The sequence below is a fragment of the Ovis aries genome, chromosome 12 (genome assembly GCF_016772045.2).
Source record: "Ovis aries strain OAR_USU_Benz2616 breed Rambouillet chromosome 12, ARS-UI_Ramb_v3.0, whole genome shotgun sequence".
NCBI lineage: Eukaryota > Metazoa > Chordata > Mammalia > Artiodactyla > Bovidae > Ovis > Ovis aries.
Genome location: NC_056065.1, coordinates 64,010,637 through 64,034,515, shown reverse-complemented (window position 1 = coordinate 64,034,515; position 23,879 = coordinate 64,010,637). Strand labels below are relative to the sequence as shown.

The following is a 23,879-nucleotide window of genomic DNA, read 5'->3' as shown; positions in this document are numbered from 1 at the left end:
CCACAACAGCAAGAAAGGCAAACAGGCAGAATCTACAGTTTAGCAGCTGGGCTGGCCACGACCTCTAGGCACTGTCACCACACTACTACTATCGGGTGTCTAGGGGATCTTTTATTTCTGCTAATTTGGGGAGGGTGGGGAGTGGGAGGTCTTGGGGCCACTCACTCAGAAAAATTCTTAAGGGAACTTCAAGTGCTAGAGATGGCAGTTTCTGTCAGGAGAGCCATTAAGCTTTTTTTCTAACACTAAAATCAGTATACTTTAGTCTTGTGAACGTTTTCTTACCCTGTGTTTATGGGAAAGAATCAGTAAGAAAGTGGAACTCAAAAATGTATTACGCTTTATTACGAAGCAGGGAAGGGGAAAAAAAAACCTCATAGCATACATCTTTCTTGCAGTTCCCGACCTCAGTAAAACATGTAAATAATGGCATCCTTTGAAATGCAGACTGGATATAGAAGATTATTTTTAAAAGATACTACTAATCAATTCTTAGACCTTATCTCTGTGCTCACTCATTGATGGTACTCCAATCATGTTTTAAAATTGAGTCCTCTTCATATTACAAATCTGGCTCTGAATTTAGATCAGGGCTTTTAGTTAACCAAACAAAAGAACCACTTACTGTTTAGTAAAATCAATCTAGAATCTTTTTATTCAGTAAAACATCTGGAACATTATTTCATTTCATATTTTGAATACATGAGGAAAAATCTCACTGTTCCTAAGCCAGATTAAATGACACCTAAAATTCCTGGGTCCAGGTGGAAATGACACCTGAAAAGGAAGTTAATTTCCCAGCATTACATCTTGTGTGTGCCCAGCCCTGCAGGATGCTTTCTGGATAACATATATTACAAAGCTACAAGATTTGGGGAAACTATGGGACGAAGTTTTGCCACATTTTACTGTCATGTGAATGTTAGTTTGGGCAATCAGGAAATAAGCTTTAAAATTCTGTTAAAAAAGGAAAGCCCTAGAAAGAAGACACTACCTATTCTACTACAAAATCTCAGAAGAAAAGGTAGGGGTTGCAGCAAGAAAAAGAATTACATCAAATACATACAAAGAGGCTTCGTCCAGGAAGAGAGGCGAGAGGCCCCAGCAGAGCTGGGTAAAGATCAGGAGGGTTAGAAAAAATCAGCTCTTCCTCTTCCTCCAAGGCAGCCAGACTCTTTAACAGGTCCGGAGGAAGCAGAGGGGAGCCTTTGGGGTCCTAGTGACAGAAAGGATCACAGTGAGATGCAATAAGGGATGACAAAAGCACAGCGGAGTAGTAGCATCATTAGGGAGATGAAGGCAGCTAAAGCCAAGGAGGAAGCTGTAAGGAACAGTAAGAGAATTATGCAAAGAGGAAAAGGCTTCGAAACACCAAAGCAAACTGACACAAGGACAATGAGAAGGAAAGATCAAGACACCAGAAAGAAGTAAAGACAGTGACAAGCAGAGCAGAACACGAAAGGCTAAGGTGGACAGCCAGTGAAGCAGCGCAAGGGAGCAGAGAGGCCAGTGTTATCTGGGGCTAACAGAGAGACAGCTTTTTAAAAAAGTTCCCAACACACACCTGTTTCTCATGAGTAAAAAGGGCAAAGACAGGGAACTCCACCGTCAAAGATGACAGGCTAAATTTGTTCCTCAGAAAGCCACTTGCTTAAATATGCAGTAACCCTACTTTTAAACTTAGATGACCCAGCCCAACTGAGGAGCTTCGTCTCAGAATTCTCTAATGTGCTGCCTTAGAGATTTCTGCACATGGTCCTCTCTGCCAGACCGTCAAGTTGAACGTCAGGAATGGTGTTCTTCAGCTTCCCCAAATCTATGTGGTGTGAAGAGGGTGCCAAGAACTGCACTCACTTACTCAGTGGCGTTCTGTCACACTAACGAGATCAGAGGGACCTTTGAACATCTAGCTGAGACCTCTGAAGTGCCTGGAGACAGGGAAGGACACGCACCTCAAACGGCATCCTGGGCGCAGGGTCCTGCTCTGGACGGAAGACTCCCGGGGACCGTTTGCCCCTGCGGTCCACACTGGCTTGCTGCGCCATCACAGCTCTGTTATCAGCAGCGCTGTAGGAAGAATCCCAGTAGAACTCCGGGATCTTGACTTCTGAGGGGTTGTGGTTATATGGCTCCATGGGGAAAGGCTTCATCGTTTTCTCAAGAGGCTGCTGCTGCCTTACAGGAGGTTGCAATGACGGCTCAAACAGTTTTATGGGGTCTTGGGTTTGAAGGTAGTAGGGCTGTTTCACAGGCATGATTTTCCCTAATGGGCCTTGAACCTGAGGGGGATTCCACAGCTGTTTGGAGGCATCTGCCTGTTGATACTAAAAAAAGAGATGCCTGGTTCACCAAGATGAGGATAAAATGCAATGTTACTTCACTCAGGACTCAGAGAGAACTTGAGAGATTTTACCACCAACAAAACTCTGGGTCACGCAGGCTTGTTTTTTCTTTAGGGTTTTCAATACACAGAGCTTTTGGGGAACAAATTAAGGGCACTGAGTTCATGTTCTCTCCCCATTTCCCCTTCTGCTCCGCGTGCTGCAGGATGGTGAGACTGGAGACTGGCGCCACAGTTCTCTTACCATCTCATCACGAGCACGAGTCTGTTTCCCTTCTGTAGTTCAGCTTTAAATATGGAAAATAATTTTCAGAAAATCCCTTTCTATAAAGCTGACAAGCAGTAGCAGCAAAGTATGGTAGGTACTATCTATTCTCCTTTACAAAAGTAAAAAGAACAACTGAACCTTCCTAAACAGCAAAGACTTTTATGTTCCCATAATCATGATAAGTCTAAGCAAAAAGTAGCTGAATGCTTACTTTCTTTTTTTAAATTGGAGGATAACTGCATTACAATGTTGTATTGCTTTCTGCCATACAACAACGTGAATCAGCCGCAGGTATACATACATCCCCTCCCTCCCACATCCCACCCTTGCCCCACCCCATTCCACCCTCCCCGGGTTGAGCTCCTTGTGTCATAAAGCAACTTCCCATTAGCTCTCTATTTTACCGAGGGAGGTGGATTAACTAGTATTTTTAATTAACTTGACACTGAATGATTTCAGGTGCTCCTCTCCTCACCTCAGCTGGAAGTACACACAACTGTAACTCACCTGCTGGAATCCAGAGTGGTGAGGAGGACTTTTCCCCAAAGCCGGCACAGCTTTTGTAGGGGACTGCTGCTGCTGAGCTAGAGCTTGAACCTGCAGCTGGCTTGCAGTCTGTGCTGCTGGCGGAGCGGGGAGAGGTGGGAGGGGCTGCTGGGACGGCGGCTGAGGCTGCTGGGGTCCCTGGGTCACGGGCCCTGGTCCAGAGGGCCGCTGCTGGCTGTAAGGGATGTGGGACTGTTTCCCAGCTTGCACCTGGTTTCCTGCTGGAGAGTGAGCTGCAGGCTGAAGGAAGGTTCCTGGGACAGAAACACCAGCTGGGAAGGTGTAACCTGAGCCCATAGAAAATGCCACAGGAGGGGGGATAACATATGTTGGGGGCGGGAACCCTTCAAAATAGAAGAACATCGTTTTAGTTCTAAGGAAACTTAGCAAACGAAAGACAAAAATTAGTCATTTGGGGCTGGGGTGGAGGAGAGGTTTTCTAATAAATCATGAAAGACAGGGATCAACCATCAAGTAAGGCTCAACTGTCAACCTTTAACCTGATTTCAAGAATTAAATACAGATTACTGCCTGCTACTTCTATCCATTGAGGCAACTGGAATGTCCTAAAGGTTTCTCAGATGCCATGTTTGGTGACAGGCATTCCTTCACAATAACAAGCATGCACTTGCACAGAAACTACAGGTAAATGACTCAAAAATAACTGAAACATTAGGGAAAAGAGAACAACCTTATACCTTCTAATATTAAGGGTTTAGTAATGTCCTTCAGAGTCTAGAATTTCTCAACAGGTGAACAGAAACTCCTACACAGACAGAATTCAGCAGAAGACATTACAAAACATGTATTTACCTGGCCGGCTGGGAAGAGGAGGGAAGGCTCCAGGGTGATGAATGGGGATGAACTGGGAGTTACTTGCTTGACTTGGGGTTTGAGTTACAGGTGTTTTCCTGGCTTCAGACACTGGAGTCTTTCTTAACTCTGTCTGAGATTTTACCTATGACCAACCAGAAGCAAGACTATCTATAATAATCTGAAACTCAAATGAGACAGAAAGCAGCACCTACTCTAACAAAGGATTAAAAACCCTATGTTAAAAAAAAAGTAAAGTACATGCTTGGTTCACTGGAGAAGGTAATGGCAAAGCACTTCATTATTCTTGCCTTGAGAACCCCATGAACAGTATGAAAAGGCAAAATAATAGGATACTGAATGAGGAACTCCCCAGGTCAGTAGGTGTCCAATATGCTACTGGAGATCAGTGGAGGTATAACTCCAGGAAGAAAGAACGGATAGAGCCAAAGCAAAAACAATAGCCAGCTGTGGATGTGACTGGTGATAGAAACAAAGTCCGATGCTGCAAAGAGCAATACTGCATAGGAACCTGGAATGTGAGGTCCATGAATCAAGGCAAATTGGAAGTGGTCAAACAAGAGATGGCAAGAGTGAACATCGACATTCTAGGAATCAACGAACTAAAATGGACTGGAATGGGTGAATTTAACTCAAGATGACCATTATATCTATTACTGCGGGCAGGAATCCCTCAGAAGAAATGGACTAGCCATCATGGTCAGCAAAAGAGTCTGAAATGCAGTACCTGGATGCAATCTCAAAAACGACAGAATGATCTCTGTTCATCTCCAAGACAAACTATTCAATATCACCGTAACCCAAGTCTATGCCCCAACCAGTAATGCTGAAGAAGCTGAAGTTGAGCAGTTCTATGAAGACCTACAAGACCTTGTAGAACTAACACCCAAAAAAGATGTCCTTTTCATTATAGGGGACTGGAATGCAAAAGTAGGAACTCAAGAAACACCTGGAGTAACCAGCAAATTTGGCCTCGGAATATGGAATGAAGCAGGGCAAGGACTAATAGAGTTTTGCCAAGAAAATGCGCTGGTCATAGCAAACACCCTCTTCCAACAACACAAGAGAAGACTCTACACATGGACTTCACCAGATGGTCAACACCGAAATCAGACTGATTATATTCTTTGCAGCCAAAGATGGACAAGCTCTATACAGTCAGCAAAAACAAGACTGGGAGCTGACTGTGGCTCAGATCATGAACTCCTTATTACCAAATTCAGGCTTAAATTGAAGAAAGTAGGGAAAATGGCTAGACCATTCAGGTATGACCTCAATCAAATCCCTTATGATTATACAGTGGAAGTGAGAAATAGATTTAAGGGCCTAGATCTGATAGACAGAGTGCCTGATGAACTACGGAATGAGGTTGGTGACACTGTACAGGAGACAGGGATCAAGACCATCCCCATGGAAAAGAAATGCAAAAAAGCAAAATGGCTGTCTGGGGAGGCCTTACAAATAGCTGTGAAAAGAAGAGAAGCAAAAAGCAAAGGAGAAAAGGAAAGATATAAGCATCTGAATGCAGAGTTGCAAAGAATAGCAAGAAGAGATAAGAAAGCCTTCCTCAGCGATCAATGCAAAGAAATAGAGGAAAACAACAGAATAGGGAAGACTAAAGATCTCTTCAAAAAAATTAGAGATACCAAGGGACCCATGCAAAGATGGGCTCAATAAAGGACAGAAATTGTATGGACCTAATAGAAGCAGAAGATATTAAGAAGAGGTGGCAAGAATACACAGAAGAACTATACAAAAAAGATCTTCACGACCCAGATAATCACGATGGTGTGATCACTCATCTAGAGCCAGACATCCTGGAATGTGAAGTCAAGTGGGCCTTAGAAAGCATCACTATGAACAAAGCTAGTGGAGGTGATGAAATTCCAGTGGAGCTATTTCAAATCCTGAAAGATGATGCTGTGAAAGTGCTGCACTCAATATGCCAGCAAATTTGGAAAACTCAGCAGGCCAAAGAAAGGCAATGCCAAAGAATGCTCAAACTACTGAACAATTGCACTCATCTCACATGCTAGTAAAGTAATGCTCAAAATTCTCCAAGCCAAGCTTTAACAATATGTGAACCGTGAACTTCCTGATGTTCAAGCTGGTTTTAGAAAAGGCAGAGGAACCAGAGAAAATTGCCAACATCCGCTGGATCATGGAAAAAGCAAGAGAGTTCCAGAAAAACATCTATTTCTGCTTTATTGACTATGCCAAAGCCTTTCACTGTGTGGATCACAATCAACTGTGGAAAATTCTGAAAGAGATGGGACCACCTGACCTGCCTCTTGAGAAATCTGTATGCAGGTCAGGAAGCAACAGTTAGAACTGGACATGGAACAACAGACTGGTTCCAAATAGGAAAAGGAGTGCATCAAGGCTGTATGTTGTCACTGTGCTTATTTAACTTCTATGCAGAGTACATCATGAGAAACGCTGGACTGGAAGAAACACAAGCTGGAATCAGGATTGCCGGGAGATATCAATAACCTCAGATATGCAGATGACACCACCCTTATGACAGAAAGTGAAGAGGAGCTAAAAAGCCCCTTGATGAAAGTAAATGAGCAGAGTGAAAAAGTTGGCTTAAAGCTCAACATTCAGAAAATGACTATCATGGCATCTGGTCCCATCACTTCATGGGAAATAGATGGGGAAACAGTGGAAACAGTGTCAGACTTTATGTTTTTGGGCTCCAAAATCACTGCAGATGGTGACTGCAGCCATGAAATTAAAAGACGCTTACTCCTTGGAAGAAAAGTTATGACCAACCTAGACAGCATATTCAAAAGCAGAGACATTACTTTGCCAACTAAGGTCCGTCTAGTCAAGGCTATGGTTTTTCCTGTGGTCATGTATGGATGTGAGAGTTGGACTGTGAAGAAGGCTGAGCACTGAAGAATTGATGCTTTTGAACTGTGGTGTTGGAGAAGACTCTTGAGAGTCCCTTGGACTGCAAGGAGATCCAACCAGTCCATTCTGAAGGAGATCAGTCCTGGGATTTCTTTGGAAGGAATGATGCTAAAGCTGAAACTCCAGTACTTTGGCCACCTCATGCCACGAGTTGACTCACTGGAAAAGACTCTGATGCTGGGAGGAATTGGGGGCAGGAGGAGAAGGGGCCGACCGAGGATGAGATGGCTGAATGGCATCACGGACTCGATGCGCGTGAGTCTGAGTGAACTCCAGGAGTTGGTGATGGATAGAGAGGCCTGGTGTGCTGTGATTCATGGGTTTGCAAAGAGTCGGACACGACTGAGCGAGTGAACTGAACTGAACTGAACTGACATGCTTATTCACTTCACCTAAATTAAAAATGGGAAAATCAAATTACTTAAATACCTCAAAAAGCTGTAAGGGCTTAGTTTTACTCGTATAGTTTTTTTGCTTTCACAAAATCACAGAAGTACGAAATATGGAAGAGGACTGAGAACTCATTTCTTTTATAAATGAGACACCCAATGCCAAAAGGGTGAAGCAGTTGCCTATTTTCTTAAGCCAATGCTGTCAGCCCCAGGGCCATGTATTCTCTAATTCATTAAGAACATACATGGATTGATAATCAGCGCTAGCTCACAGATGAGACACTTTGGCCCTCAGGGTAACTTCATCCGGAGGCTTTAAAGGTATCAGTCAAGCACCCACCCTCCACCTTGCAACGCTACCACCCCCAGAATAAATGAGGATACTTTCAGTAGCAAAAAATCAGGCCTGAGATCCTACACGCAGCACTAGAGAAGCAGATGCCATATGCACTGCTCAAGCAATATAAAGATGAGTAAAATGAGGAAAACCGGCAGCATTTAATAGAAAACTTAGGATGAGGTACAGAGGGTGGTGATACACTGATTACTGTCAGGCTTTCTTTAATCACAGATACTCAGATTTCAAATGGATGTGAGACTGGAAGAGATTTCATTTTCCTGGACCTTTTTGGGAGGCAGCTTCAGAGAATGAAGGCAGAGCAGGCAGGAAACAGCTGAACTCTTTACCCCCAAAACACTGATTTCTGGCTTTATAGTTCTTTCGGCGTTTGTCCCTTGCCTTTCCCCAACACCTCTCAGTGTCTCTGTGCCTTTCCTCAATTTCTACCATGTTTTTCTCTGTTTCTCCCCCTACTATTAATATTAAAATGGAACTATTAGGTCCTTTCCCCAAAAAAACCTTATAAGGAAAATACACTGTAGATATTTTTTATCTGAAGGCAGCTTTCAAAAATGTAAGATTCCTCATGCCTACTGTAAATAAATAATTTGCCAAAATGTGTTAATGAATCAAATGGCTACTAACATTGGTGGTATTAATAAGACCAGCACAGAGTAAAGACCTTTTTCTGTTTATATGAAATCATCTGTATCTCTTTGGAAAGATACATACACACACACATATATATATATAAACACAAGTCACAAATAACTGAGTAGTGTTTATCTTTCCCCAGCAGGAGACTTGGATTCTTGCTTTACAAATTCCCATGAGTCAGGATAACACTAAGGTTATACAATGCTACTGGCTGGGGCAGATAGAAATGTCAAGGAAAATCTTTTTCCAAAAATGTATTTCATTTTGTAGAGTGAATCTGGGGGAAAAAAAAAAACAACAACGAAACACCACTGTGTAAGCCTTAACATACTCAGTTATGTGGGATCTATAAATATCTCAAATTTTTAAAAAATGGCAGTTATAGCTCCCAAAGAAAATGTAATTATTTGTGAAATTGAGAGCTCTGCAACTGGTCTCATTTCCTACCACTTAAACTGGAGAGAACTGACAAAGATGTCCAATCAGGTTAGGATTTTTTCATTCATATTACAATTTCTGTGAACTGACAAGAGTATCGATCTACCACAGTTCTTCCTATTACCTTGGTATGCAGCCTTCTTAGAGTGCACTGAAGCTTCCGGAACAGCCACTTCGCAAGGGTTTAGGAACAGAACGGAACTCTCGGCTTTTGGGAGCCTCCTCTACCTGCTTTCTAGCTCAAGCACAGCTCACCTGCAGTGCCGCACTCTGCCTTCCTGTTTCCTGCGCCTTTTCCAGGGTGCCTCTCCTGGTCTCTGTTTCCCTCTCGTCTCTAGGGTGCCTCTCCTGGTCTCTGTTTCCCTCTTGTCGTCTCTAGGGTGCCTCTCCTGGACTCTGTTTCCCTCTCGTCGTCTCTAGGGTGCCTCTCCTGGTCTCTGTTTCCCTCTCGTCGTCCTTTCCGTCATTCTTAGTCACAGCTACTCCTTTGCTACCGTCCTTCTCACCTCTTTGGGAGGAAAACTTCTTCCTTGGTCTCTGTTCGCTTCTCGTGGCTTAATGTTCTCTTTGAAGGTGACCACTGGTTTCTCTCCTGTGTCACAGCTGTTGCTTAGATTCCGGCCCGTAGACAGCACTGATTTCAGTCCTGGGTTCCCGTCAGCTGCCAGGGACTCTATGATGGTTGTGTCTTGCAGAATGAGGTTCTCTTTGGCTTCACTGGGGTCTTCCAGTATTAACTCTGGGATTTCTGTGATAAACAACAATTTCCCTACCTCATTTTCACACTGAATCAGCCTAAAAAAAGTAAAAATAAATCCATATATGAAAAACATAAATCTAAAAACAGTAACAGCTGAACTTTGTATGGGTCCCACAGCCTTAAAATGTGGGAAACAGAAGGATGCAATAGTGTGGATTTGGGGAACATAAACAGTTTCTGCAGAAACTCATTCTCATTATGCCACCACACATCACCACAACACACGCCGAGGCCCTTTTAACGTTTTTCTAGTAAGTATAGTTACATTTGCTCAGCATGTTTCAGCACAAGACGCTAGACTAGGTCCTTGAAGTTCCTATTTTCTAGGTGTGAAAACTGAAGCTCAGAGATGCCACAAGCGTCATCCTGGTCTGTCTTGAATGAAACTGACCACCATGCATGCCCTTATCAACACAAATCACCATAACTGTGAACATACAATTTAGTTAAGATTTATACAGACATTTATAAATTGGAGAAGCATCTCATAATAAATAAGGGAGACAAGGCCAATTCCTCTAAAAGAGGCAGTGTAATGAGAGGACAGAGATTAAAGAAATTCTAAAGATCACTAGGGTCATAATCTGATGCTGTGTTCCCAACCTTTTGATTTAAGAGTTTATAATCAATAGCTTTATACCCAAGTGTAAAACTCATATGGGGTATGTGTATGTATCTGATGAGGAATACCTTGGCTGATTATCTGCAATCCATTTGCCTATAGAGATCAAACGCTGCTGTCGTATTTGTCGTTGCTGACCCTCTTTGTCGCCTGTAATACCCTGATGACCTTTGGAAAAATCCAAGTTCCTAAAATTGACATAAGCAAATTATAGAAAATTAAACCTAATGAACTGCAATGGCTTCAGATTTTCCCATACAGGTTAGCTATTTGTTGGAATTAGCTGCATTTGCTGGAACTTATTTATACTCTTAAAGACTGTAAATACCACGAAACAAAGCAATATTAATGTGATATTTTTATTTATATTTCACTTTCTCATGGAGGAGTTGAAATAAATCACACAGTTTTATTAGGAATGACTTTTTTAAAAAGAAGAATAAAGTTTTTATTTAACAGTAAGCTCACATTGTAAGTAACTCACTTCAAACAACCATGGCAATGCTAGAGTCTCTGAGATAGCTATTCTAACAGATAGTATTATCTATTCACTTCAAGGTGGTCCAACCTAAATCAGAAAAAGATTAACACATACCATAAAGTGTACAGAGCAAAAAACTCATTGACATTAGAAAAGTAAGTCAACCTAAAAAATAAGGGTTTTTCAAATTTCTCTTTAAGCTATCTTAAAAAAAAAAAAAAAAAAAAAGGCAGCAGCATCTAAGAACTTCCAGGCAGTAGGCCAGAAACTGAGGATACAAAGATAAACAGTCTCTCGACCTTAAGGAACAAATAATTATGATTTAATCCGAAGAGATAAAAGCTAAGCAAAGAATAAGAGAAGCATTATAAAAGAAACATTACTGTCTTCTGATGAGCTTTGAAAAGGTTCACAAAATAAGAGATACCTGACCTGGACAGGTATGGTTAAGAGCTTACAGATTAGTAAGGGAAGGATGAAAAAGGAATGTGAACGTTTCAGGCATAGCATGAACAAAGTTTTGGAGGAATAAAAATACAGAGTTATTCAAGTACAGGTCACAGTTTATGTATAACACGTGTAACTACTGGAGGGGGAAGGGGGTGAAAGTCGCAGGAAATATGGCTGAAAAACTACGCTTTTGGACATCGAGATAAAAAAGATATTTTAACAACTGGGGATGTGTAAATTGAAGTTTTCTGTACTAGTAATGGGACATCATCAAATCTATACTTTATAATTGCAGAAGCAGAGTAAAAATGGACTAAGTAAGGAGAGAGCTTTTAAGTAGAGAAGTACATTAGGAAGCGTTTTTATACTCTAGGTAGACAGTGACAAAGGCCACCTACCTGAAAGAAGGTCTCAAAGCCAAGAATCCTTGTAACTCAAACTCCTCTGGAAGTGGTGTTGCTAGAGAAGGGCAGAAATCAATACTTGTAAACATTTAAATTAAAATATTATTGTTCAGCAGGATATTGGTTCCTATATTAAAAAAAGAATATTTTCTAGACAGAAAGAAAGATTAATGCTTATAGTTCTCTGTTCCTCTTTATAGTTACTGTGATAAAATAACTTACCTGTCAAGCCCCTACCTGTGGCCTCTGAGCTCGTGACATTGCCCTCATATTCACCTATGACTCAAGGCTGAGGAGGATGTGTGCGATGGACTATTTTTTCCCCCAGCAGCCTTAAAAATTCACAGCGCGATCCATTAATCACAATGTTTAGATTATCTCCTTGTTAACTCAAAGCACTGAATATCAACACTACATCACCCAGGAGCTTGTAAGAAATACAGAATCTTGGGCATTATCCCAAACCTACGGAATCATAAACTGCATTTTAACAAGATCCCCAGTGATTCATTTGCAAATATGATGCTTGAGGGGCACTGATCTAATGGAAGAAAAATAATCAGAAAGGAGTTAAATCAACTACAGTTTGTTCAGTGCAGTGCTACTTATAATGGGGCAAAGTTTTAAGCAAATGGATAATGATTAAATAAATTATGGCATAGCCATAGGATGGAATATTAAGCAGCCTTTAAAAAATCATGTTCCAAAATGTTTAAATGACAAAGAAAAATTCTAACAGTATCTTGTTAAATTTCCCGCCAGGCTCCTGTGTCCATGGAATTCTCCAGGCAAGAATATTGTGATGGGTTGCCATTTCCTTCTCCAGGGGATCTTCCAGACCCAGGGTTCAAACCTGGGTCTCCTGTATTACAGGCAGATTCTTAAACCTCTGAGCTATAGGGAAGTCCAAGTTGAAACTATATCGCATAACTTTAACGATGTGATATCAATCACATGCAGATATGTGTATGTACAAAGAAGTAAAAGCCTCAAAGAAAATAGAGTATCATGAATAGTACAGAGAGTATTTCTGTATGAGAGAACTAAGGGGGACTTGTGTTATATGTCCCAAATGTCCTGATAAGCAAGTATTATTTTGACAGAGTAATGTTGTTCACATTAGTTCCCAAAAAAATAACTAGTAAGAATGAGGAAGAAGGGAAGATGGAAAGAATCTGAAAACACTACTCTCTGGACTCCTATTTAAATGAAGCAGAACAGGAGAATAAGCTGAGAGAACTACAAGAGAATTATTACCTCTATTTCCACCCATTTAACCAATGCAAAGCACATAGTCTCCTCTGAGATACTGAATTTAAAGTTAAACACTTAAGAACAAAAACTTGTTTTTCTCTGGCCTTAAGCCCACTATTTACTTCCTTTGTGGCTCAGCTGGTAAAGAATCCGCCTGCAATGCGGGAGACCTAGGTTCAATCTCTGGGTTGGAAAGATTCCCTGGAGAAGGGGAAAGGCTACCCACTCCAATACTCTGGCCTAGAGAATTCTATGGACTGCACAGTCCACAGGGTCGCAAACAGTCGGACACACTGAGCGACTTTCACTTTCACTAAGCCCACTGTTAGTGATGGAGAACAATGTCAGCAACACAAGGTTGAGGGAGCCCTTACCATTAGTACTTGAAAGATCTTCTTCATGGGGATGGAAACTGTTCAGAAGAGAAATTAGCCACGGCCAAATGCTGTAAATTAAACAAAGTTCAGACTTTATTTTTTGCATGAGAAACCAGAACGCTAATAAGCCATAAAAATGTTATCAACAGGACCTAGACTATGTATTTTTCTCTTGGTTTAGCATTTTAAATGCTGTATGATTTCCTAAAATGTAAGTACAAATGTGTCTAGATAAGATATACCAGAAGGGCCAAACTTCCATAACAGAGACCTACTACTGCAGATCGGTCCCCAGGTTCCTAATTTAACAATCAGAAAAACAGACTTGTCAGTTTTATTCATTGAAAATGGATATTTACTGAGAAACCTTTGACCAGAGAAACAGCACATTATGTTTTTATATTTTTCACATACATTATCAGTTATGGAATCCATTACTAGTTCTTAATCCGTGACATGGGATGTGGTTATATCATAGTCAAATCACACTGAAAGTGATAAATATGCCTTTTTCTTTATGATATAAAAAAATTCACACATTGTTACAATGTCCTTACCCTCTGTCTCCTAACACCAAACCTTTGCCAAAGTTTGCAAAATATTAAAAACATATTAATACTTAGTTAAAATATTAAAAATAATTACAATCTACTTAAGATAATAACAAGATTTTCTAGAAATATGTAACCACAAATGTTGGTAAAAAAGTGTGGCTTAAAAAAAATTTTAAAAGCCCAGGGTGAGTTGCCCAGGATAGACAGACTGGATGTACATCATCACATCAGAGAAAAAACCTGGAAGCTGACAGCTGTATACTTTAAAATATAGGAATATGCTACTTTAAAATATATATAAATGAATAATATAGGAAAAATATATAAAGAAACAACACTGAAGAATAAATGTCTGCTACAAGCTTTTGAGGATATAATGAATTAAGAGACAGTTGAAAAGGAAGAATGCTAGACTAGAACAATGTCTCTACGCAACAAACAAGAGATCTCAAGAAACAGACAAAAAAAAAAGTATAAGAAATGACTTAATGATATACTGCTTTACCCCACTGTGGGTTACTTAAGTCTAACTCTGCTTTCTACAAAGAAAAAAAAATACATCACTATTTCATGTACTTATCAGTTTAAGAGAACATGTTCTCAAAAAAGTATAGAAGAAAACAAGTTCTAAAAATTATAATGGTCGAAAGCAAGAAATTGAAGGTTACTTGAAGTTCAGAAAATTGTTTTTTCCCTCATTTAAAAGATATGAGGATTATTACACCTTGATGTATCAGACACATTAAGAAAATCTTCAGTCTTAGAGAAATACCCCAAACTAGCGGAAAATGAGTAACAACATACTTTAAGATAAAATAAAATACCTGCAAGGATATAATTCTAAAGATCCCAATAAATCTGACAGAAGGAAGGGAGAAGAGTAAATCATATGGTAGAAAAAGGAAAGAAGTTTGAAAATAAAGCTGTTTCTTCTGGTTGAATATCCTTTGCAACGGTAAGAATGCACAGGGAGCTCCCTGGCAGCCTAGTGGTTAGGACTTGGGGCTGTTGCTGTTGTGACCCAGCTTCAATCACTGGTGGGGGAACTAAGATCCTGCAACTTATGTGGCACAGAGAAAATAAAATTAAAAAAAAAAAAAAAAGAAAGAAATGGGAATGCACAGAATGGGCCTAAAAGATCACTCACTGTATAGGAACAAAAAAAAACTAAATAAAAATATCAATGCTTTTTCCATAACATTACTAATACAGCTTAGTGAACCAAACACAAGTTCTAAAGTACACATGAGAAGGAAAAAGGTATAGCTTCTGGTTAAGAAATGAAAACTCTGTGCAAGAAAACACTCTCTAAAATATAACTTACTAATAGCTACCTCGGCATGAAAAAGAGAAGTGTAGTATGCTGTGCTTATGCTGCTAAACTCCATTCATGACAATATCAAAAATGAAGGCGCTTAAAGTTAGATTTGACGGGAGAAGAGGTAAGACGAGCACAAAGTACGAGGGATCATGGGGTCCTGAATGTGGCTAGGACATTTTTCAGGTTGTGACTTTGGTCAACATGCAGATGCTGAGCCACAAATTAGAAATTTCAGACTCTCCCAATATCCATCATCAAAGTATGCAGGAGAGAAGCTTCTCACTCACTGCAAAGCCTTACTGGAAGTATTTATTCTATTGTTGTTTAGGGGCTAAGTCATGTCTGACTCTTTAGTGAACCCATGGACTATAACCTGCCAGGCTCCTCTGACAATGGGATTTTTCCAGGCAAGAATACTGGAGTGGGTAGTCATTTCCTTCTCTAGGGGATCTTTCTGACCAGGGATTGAAACTGTGGCTCCTGAATTGTCAGATGAATTCTTTACTGATAAGCCACCAGGGAAGGCGATTTATTCCTATGGCCAAAGGTAAAGTGAAAGCTTTCATTTGTCACTGTCTAATGAATAATTCCTAAGAACTGTCAGGAATATTCTGAGTAGAGATTACACAGAAAATCATGAAAGCCCAAATAATATCCAATCCTCTATGCTTAGAACAAATATAACTCAAACTGGGTGTTACTGAAAGTCAACATCAAACAGCTTAGTTAAAAAAAAGAATGGAAGAAGTAAAAAATCTCTTCCCTTCAATTCCTAAACAGAAAATTGGGGTGTATTGTAATGAATAAGAAACAAACAAACTATTTCATTTTGCAATGTGAAAAATGCCTTTTCCCCAGGATGGCAACCAGGAATGCGGGAACACACACCAAGTCAGAAATCCTTAAGATTGTGCCCCCCATGAAGAATTCAAACAAATAAGTGAAAAGCATACAAAGAAGTCTTCAGTTCAATTTCTAGAGAGTAGGTGGAAAATACAAGTCCTCCACTGTTCCAATATTGTGTTAGATGGCAGTTTCTACATATCTATGGATGTCAAACAAACAAAGCACACAGCTAATGTGAAATTCCGAGATACTTACTACTGTCTTTCATCCACCACTGCCTCCTGAAACACCCTGGGTCTGAGTCTCAGCCAGTCCATGGACACCTTGACAGCAGGTAGGGGATAGGCATTGTAGGATTCCTCCTGAGACTTGTTCTGGAGAGGACACTTGCACAGGATGCCAAGAAAAGACACTTGAAGAAAAAATGCGTGCACAAAGAATAAGATATTTGAAACTGCGTACCAGTCCAAATTAAAATATTACTACAAGCCTTGGGCTGTATGCTACTTAACACTTAAATATCTTACAGCCTCTTTCTAAAAAGACATTTTCTTTTCTACATTAGAAATGTCACAGATACAGTTGATAAGGGGGATGTCAGCAGCTAAAAGGAAAGAACTTAGGGTTTAGGCCTCTTGATTCAGTATTACAAAATAAACACTTTTTCATGTTACTAATGGTTTGTTGCAATGATGAAAATGTCAAAGTTCATGCTTCCCAAAAAAGATGGCACAGGAAGTTAAATGATTTAATACTCACTAAAGAGGGCCAGCAACTGTGTCCAACACAGCTGCTCATCTTGGCTATAACTATGCTGCTCTGTTTCGTTGCTAAAGTCACGAAGGTGATGAAGTTGAAAGAGGTTAATGACAGTGACGTGAACTAACTGCTGAGAGTTGAAAGCTTTCTGGAATAGCAGCCTCTGTAAAAGAAGATAGGAATACTAAATATATTATCAAGAACTGAAGCTGTCTTCAGCACAAGAATTAAACTGGCAGTCTGCATTTAAACCACAAGGGTAACATTTATAGATGAGTATTTTAACTGAATATGATGTGGTCTGATGTTTCTCATGTTGACTTTCTGCCTTGAAAAGATTTAACCCAGTCACCACAGAGCTGTTTTTTTTTTTTTTTAACAATACTTTTTACTGCAAGAAACTATGTAATTTTTTAATATGATCTGAGAAAAGCTTTTTAGAGGACTCTTAATAAATGTATACATTTTAATTCATTAGAAGCTGTTTTATAAGAGATGGAAACATACTAAAATATGAAACCAGGACCAATGACGACAAAATAGGTGCACATAGTGAAAATCAAAATTTCAAGTAAAAAGAGGCAAAACACATGTTTTTGAACTCTTGGCATATAACAAATGTCTTCCAAACTTGGTCATAAAGTTTACTCTTTCAAAGACTTGATACGTTTAAAGAAATTTATTTACAAATGAGATATATAGCAAAAGCGTATCTGAAACATAGGGTAAATGACAAACCAAAGCAGTCATTAACAAGTATTATAGGCCACCTGATGCGAAGAGCTGACTCATTTGAAAAGACCCTGATGTTGGGAAAGATTGGGGGCAGGAGAAGGGGACGACAGAGGATGAGAAGGCTGGATGGCATCACCGACTCAATGGACATGAATTTCGGTGGACTCCGGGGGCTGGTGATGGACAGGGAGGCCTGGTGTGCTGCGGTTCATGGGGTCGCAAAGAGTTGGACATGACTGAGCAACTGAACTGAACTGAACTGGCATTTGTACAAATAATTATACTGACACGTTCCTCTATCAGAAAAGCAACGGCCTTCACGACCACATTTCTTTTACTTAAGAACTGTGTGTTCACAGTGACCTGCTGAGCATCCCTGTGAGGAAAGCTTCACCTGCACGCTCTCAGCTGCCTTAACTTCATCATCCTTCTACCTCAGTATCTGCAGTTTAGAGTACTCCCATAGAAAACAGTTTTCCAACACAAGTTCCTAACAAACTTGATAGCTATTAGAGATGGCATCCTGGTTTCACCTTACGCTTCAGCCACAGCCAAATATCCTCCCTCCCCAGGCAAAACTTTTGGAGAAAGTGGGGTTCACTGTCACTAGCCTTATGATGGGAAACGGATTATGTCACTTATACTCCTACCAGCAGTGATAAGAGACCCTACCATCCCAGAAATTTATAGCTGCCGGTGTCCAGCCTATTCTGAGATTTTATTTTTTACATAAAGAATGTGAAACATCCATAAGTTCCATAATTCTACTAACAAGATCTTTCACATTATCACTGGAAAAAACACAGTTCTGTTTCTCTTTAACTCTATTCTCCCTATCATCCTGCCATCTGTCCTTCCAGTATATACATCAAGAATGCTTACTCCTGTTTGAATGGCATCGACCATTTTTCTTTCCTTTACTCTGAATGTCCTGAAATGCTATTTCTTTTCCAAGTGCTCCCATAAAACTCTTCTTTCATCCTCTACATCCAACTTTACAGATCAGCTGACTATTTTACACAAACACATAATACTGGCATGAGAATACTGTTTTTTTCAAGAAGTGTGCTTTTCTATGAGTATAATTTATAGTAATATATCCCTTGTATCTATAAATCCAGTGGCATTTATTTTAGAAGGCAATGTTCTACTCAACAAAATTAAAAAAATTTTTTTCTAGTTTATGTACAGAAACATAGCATATGAGAGCAGCCAAGGACTAGCAAATGATAATGAAAGCTCATGAAGGTACAGACTGTGTCTTGTTTTCCCCTATATCTCTAACAGCTTAGAGAAGTGAGAGCAGTGCAGAGTATACAATATGAACTCAAACACTTAGTGAAGGAATAACCCATACTTTTAGGAATATATAATTATTAAGTTGTAATTTCAGAACATGTGGATTGCATTTTAGTAACAGATTAAACCGAGACTGACTTTTTGTTACTCAAAGACAATTTCAACAGCAGTTAAGGATTATACTGAACTAAATAGTGTTAGGAAACAGCACACATTTAACAGATATAAAAGCACTGTATCTCAATTCCTAAACCCAGATTTTAAGTCCTCCAATGAGGACTTAAGGACCTCAAGTTGGTACATGTTTCTGCTTCGTAGATAAAGACTTGCTGGTAAGACAGATACACTGAGGTTTACATGTGGATAATACTAATTATCTGTAAAGCCTTTAGAAACACTTACTCAACTATGCTAAAATTTCACTCCAACAATGTTCTTCTGACATTTCAATACTGGCTAAGGTTTAAAATAGATCTGCCTCATACTATGTTTAACTTTAGAGTGTTGGAATAATACTTTAAAGTGTTATTTTAGCAATTGCCCATATACACCCACCAGAACTTCACATGCAAAAATATATATCTGCAGACAATATTAGTGTCTAAGGTTGAACCAAATACAAAATTGACTAGATTCTATACGAGAATGACTTGAAGAAGATCTTATGAAGGTAGGTCCCCCCTCCCTCCCCATTTAGGGAGTATATCTTGAATAGAACCAGAGCTGGAAGCAATCTCAAAAGATCATTTGGTCCAACACCCTGCTATTCAATGAGACTGCACCTAAACCATTCAAGAAAAATGGCTGTCAATTTGACTTTTAAGCTCTCAAAAGAGAGACCTCTTAGTAACCCCCTACAGGTCTCTATTTAAATTTTAAGATTTTATTTCTGACCTCAGGAAGACAAAGATGTGTTCTTTTAAAATAATCCTTCATGTAGCTGAAAACTTAACAATGAATAATATTTAGATTTGTTTTTTCTGGGCTGAACAGCCTAGGGCTTTAAAAAGTTGGTTGTTTCTTTCATGTACCCAACCCCATAAATCATGAGCTAAGTTTAAATAGGTCACTAACAGAAGCAGAGAACAGCAGGGGACTCTAGAAGCTTATTTTAAAAACAAGCTATTTCTATTATAGTTACTTGGTATAATCTCTTACACATAAAAAGTATCAACTAAAAAATGATCATCTATAAAAACTATTTCTGATTGTATCTGGCTAATTTACTGTCTCTTAACTAAGTTCTACAATCTCTGGAATGTGAAACTTGTATAATACTTCATAGACAATTTCCCAGTTACAGATAATTCCCCTAGACACTCAAAAGTAACCTAGAAATATGTTATTTGTCTTGTTCACTGTTGATTTCAGTGACTAAAACAGTGATTGATACATACTAGTCAAATGTTTGTTGAATAAATGAACTAAAAATAAAAGTTAATTTTAACTCCTCCAATATTATATTTTACTACATCATTTAAACAAAGTTAATATACTAATAAAAATTATTTTCATACGTATAACTAGAAAAAAGGTTCTTTAATTTTATCTCCTTGTACAAATGAGTGAAATACATGCCTGCTGAATGAAATTCTCATTACTTTCCTTCAGTCAATCACAAATCCTGAGGGATCAAAGCACAGTAAGAACAATGAGCTCAGTCTGCAGAATGGAATTACTATCAATAAAGTAGGCAACCAAATCACACCTAAATACAGAAAACATCAAATGCTGGACTTCCAAAACTGAGAAAAGAAAGGTGCTTGACCTGAGAGGGAAGGAGGAAAATTTGTCTTTTCCCACTATGATATTTTCTGCCAAATGGCAGCTACTTAGTGAAAACATGTCTGCTGTGTTTCTTTATATAGACAGCACCTCAGTTTAAACTGAAGGAATGTGGTTTGCCAGAATTTCACAAGCTTTAAATTTCGGTTTTATCAACATTTCATAATTAAGTAATGACATAAAACTGGGAGTGAGTCTCCTCTAAAATTGTATGCTTCGTCATTTAGACCAGAAAAAATTCTGTTAAAAAAAATCTAACCTTAAACTGTTCTTCCAACTTCTCTCGAAGAGGGCTCAACTTTTCCAAGCTCTTACTCAGGTACACATGACCATGGAATTTAATAAAGGCCTTGATGAAGTCAGAAACACCCCATTTGGTTTTCACCTCATCCCGGCTGAAATGAAAGAAAAACTTTCATGAATCTTAAGCAGCAAAATGGCTAAAATGTCTCACAGGAGACTTTGATTTGCAAAAACACACTATTTGAGCACCTGTGACTCAGGGAGCAGATTGTGCTCTCAGTGACTTTTCAACTGTAACATGCTCAGATGAGTTAGTACTCAGCAGCCTGTACTACTCCACTGGGAACAATTCAGAGACTGACCAGTTGAAATTCATGCAAAACTGTTGTAATACATATGTTTAAATTTTAGGCAAATAGGAGAGACAGAAAGCATGAGCAACTGGCCATTATTTCTCGTATACCCAAATTTGAGTCCATTTGGAAAAGTCAACCCTACCTTTCCAGTGCTTTAGAAAGTGCTTTTTGTAGATTAGTAGAGGCAGCTGGGAAAGGGAACTTCACAGCAATGCTTCTGCAGTAGTAGAAAATTGTAGTCAGATGGTCTCCTTTGGAAGAAGCTAAGATAGCCAACTGATTGTAAGGCTGACCTAGAGGAGAAAGGTAAGATTCTAAAGTAATCCAAGATGCGTGAAGTCTTGCTATCACAGAATACAGAAGGTCAGTTTTTAAATCTCTGTATTAACAATGGGGAGCATTTTATAAAGTAAATCTCATGACTAGCTCATTAAAAATGGCCTAGCAGCACACTTTGGTGATGGCGCATAGGTTAAAAAGTCCTATGATTAGGGTGGAGGGCACTCTAAGTTCAAATAAGACTTTGGAAAGGGCTAGACAGTAAGTATTTTTTGCTTTGTGCGCCAGTCTTTATCACAGCTACTCACCTCTGCCACCGTAGTGGGAAAGTAGCCACAGACAGCATGAAAAGGACTTTCAATGTGGCTTAACAAGAAAGCCTATCACCAAACACCTAAAGTAATTTAATTCAAGAATCACTCCTAACGCCCATTTAGGGAGCCATCAAAAGACATTATCTTTTTGTAGTAAGAGAGAATTTTTCTAGGAGGGAAATTATGGTATTGAAAAGAAAATTATTATTATTATTAGGGAAGCCAGTTGTTGAAGCAATTTTAGATCACATTAGAGGATATTCGATTCATAGTGCTTTACTGACAACAGTAATAATATTTTTATTTCCAATTACACAGAATGTACAGTTGAAAGGAAAAATACAATAATCAATACCAAAACAGAAAATATCTTTTGGCTTCTTAAAGGAGCCCTGAACTATCTATTTTCCATTTTTCTACTGAGAGTAAAGTGTCATAAGCAACTCACCATTGGAGGGGACAAGCTGAGCCGCATGCCTATAGTAGGACTCCGCCTGGCTGGTCTGGTTTCTGTATCGAGCTAAGAGGGGGGAAAGAAAAAGCTCAGTTTAAAAACAAACACACAGATAAAAACAACCATTAGGGTAATTCCAAAACAGCTACAGTTTAAAGATTTAAAGTTAATAAACACAGTAAAATTAAATTAAGGTGATTAAAGACAAAATATTTTAAAACAAATTAACTGTAGGATTATGTGTGAAGTGTCCATTCAGCCTTCCCTACCTGGGACACTGAGCATGTGACCAACTTTAAAGCTTACCTAGGCCCCATTTTCAGGTCCTCCAGTGTCATGCCATCACCAGCTCCCACTACGGACTATGCTGGTGACCTGGGGCCGGCCCACAAGAAGGGGTGAGTTATATGGCACTTAAAAACAAAACAAAACAAAAAACACTATACAATATGATCTGAAATTTATGTATTTCTTTAATATCTTTATAAAGTGATTTTGAAAAATGCCTCAGACCTATTGAAATATTATTTATGTGTGTGCAAAGAATACACTGAAAGCAAAAGCAATCTAGATATACTATTACTCACTGAATCCCCCTGTAGAAATTGGTGCTTACTTTGATGTGACCTCTCCTGGAATGAATGACATCAAGAAATCTAAAAATCTCTGAATGTAAATCCACTCCTTGCTATTTGAGGACAGTCAAAACATAATCCTATAGTTAATTTGTTTCACAACCCTTTTTAGGTCACCTTAAAGGAATGAACAAGAATACATATATTCTATAACATTCCCAGATAAAATATATAAAATGGAAATACAAATTGAACTGTAAAAAGCAAACAATTAAAAATGAACTTTTAATGCACTGGTAGGAAGAAAAGAAGGCAACCCAGCTTCAGGAGGAGTAATTTTTATAAACTCCACAATTCCAAAGGAGTACAGTCTTTCAGAAAATATTATGGCATCACTTTGAAAAATTAAGCTTTGATTACATTTTTGCTGGTTTATTATTTGCCTATATCTGCATAAAATCTGAATATGAAAGTTACTTCCTTCAAGATCCTTTGCCAATCTCAAAGCATTCAGCAAATCAAAGTTTCTTAAAATACATTTTATAGTTTTCTCTCATGACAATCTAAGTTGTACGTGTATGCTTGTTTAAAAGAAAATAATCTTTCTATGACTACTCCAAAGAAAAGCATGAATGTATTATCAATTCCTTCACACCAAGGGCTCACCAATGTCTCCAAGGTGAACGAGGCAGTGCTGGCAGATATAGGAACAGGAGCTAGACTGTGGCTTCACTATGGCGCTGGTATGCGTCTGTTTATTGCTGATAATTCCCAACTGGGAAGACTTTACACGGCATGGTAAATCTACATTAAACACTGTACACAGTTCTTGTAATAACTGAAAGGAAAACATGAGCAAGGATTAGTATTAAGTCAAAGTGCTCTAACAGTAATGTTGGTATACTTTAACATGTGTAACTAATATTACATACTGCTAAGACCTAAGATAGGACAACCTTTCATAGGATAACTAGTAACATTCATTACAAATCATATCATTTGACTTGCCAAGTATTAGAGCAATCCAAGTTGTACATCTAAAAGGAACAGCAGCAATTTAGGGGAAAAAAAAAGATTTTACCTGAGTAGGCTATTCAGATTCATTCAGCAAGCAACTCCATGAAATTACCTCTCTCTCTATTTTGTTTTCCTCTTAGAAACACACAAAACTCATTAAAGACTAGTTGGTTACAAATTTGACTTAAATACAAACCAACATATTTGGCAGACTTCAGGAGTTTCCTGAGATTTATTTTCTTAAGCTTGAGGTCAAACTTGG

At 39.0% G+C, this 23,879-nt stretch overlaps 1 protein-coding gene across 17 annotated transcripts in view; it reads right to left on the bottom strand.

Moving 5' to 3' along the window:
* The window catches only part of SMG7 (SMG7 nonsense mediated mRNA decay factor), an 86,095-nt gene that overhangs the window by 5,739 nt on the left and 56,477 nt on the right, over positions 1-23,879 (bottom strand). For 5 of the 17 annotated variants that reach the window (XM_042229185.2, XM_042229186.2, XM_027975943.3 and 2 more), the window contains 14 exons: positions 23,267-23,438; positions 22,020-22,091; positions 21,121-21,271; positions 20,639-20,774; positions 16,561-16,723; positions 16,057-16,213; positions 13,078-13,148; positions 11,444-11,504; positions 10,183-10,302; positions 9,239-9,527; positions 3,969-4,113; positions 3,117-3,499; positions 1,953-2,324; positions 1,067-1,216 (listed from right to left, as the gene is read on the bottom strand). In XM_042229185.2, coding sequence (XP_042085119.1) covers positions 1,067-1,216; positions 1,953-2,324; positions 3,117-3,499; positions 3,969-4,113; positions 9,239-9,527; positions 10,183-10,302; positions 11,444-11,504; positions 13,078-13,148; positions 16,057-16,213; positions 16,561-16,723; positions 20,639-20,774; positions 21,121-21,271; positions 22,020-22,091; positions 23,267-23,438 — 2,442 coding nt within the window. The remainder of the gene's footprint in view (positions 1-1,066; positions 1,217-1,952; positions 2,325-3,116; positions 3,500-3,968; positions 4,114-9,238; positions 9,528-10,182; positions 10,303-11,443; positions 11,505-13,077; positions 13,149-16,056; positions 16,214-16,560; positions 16,724-20,638; positions 20,775-21,120; positions 21,272-22,019; positions 22,092-23,266; positions 23,439-23,879) is intronic. The other 12 variants (XM_027975945.3, XM_027975946.3, XM_060396682.1 and 9 more) reach the window with 4 other exon arrangements.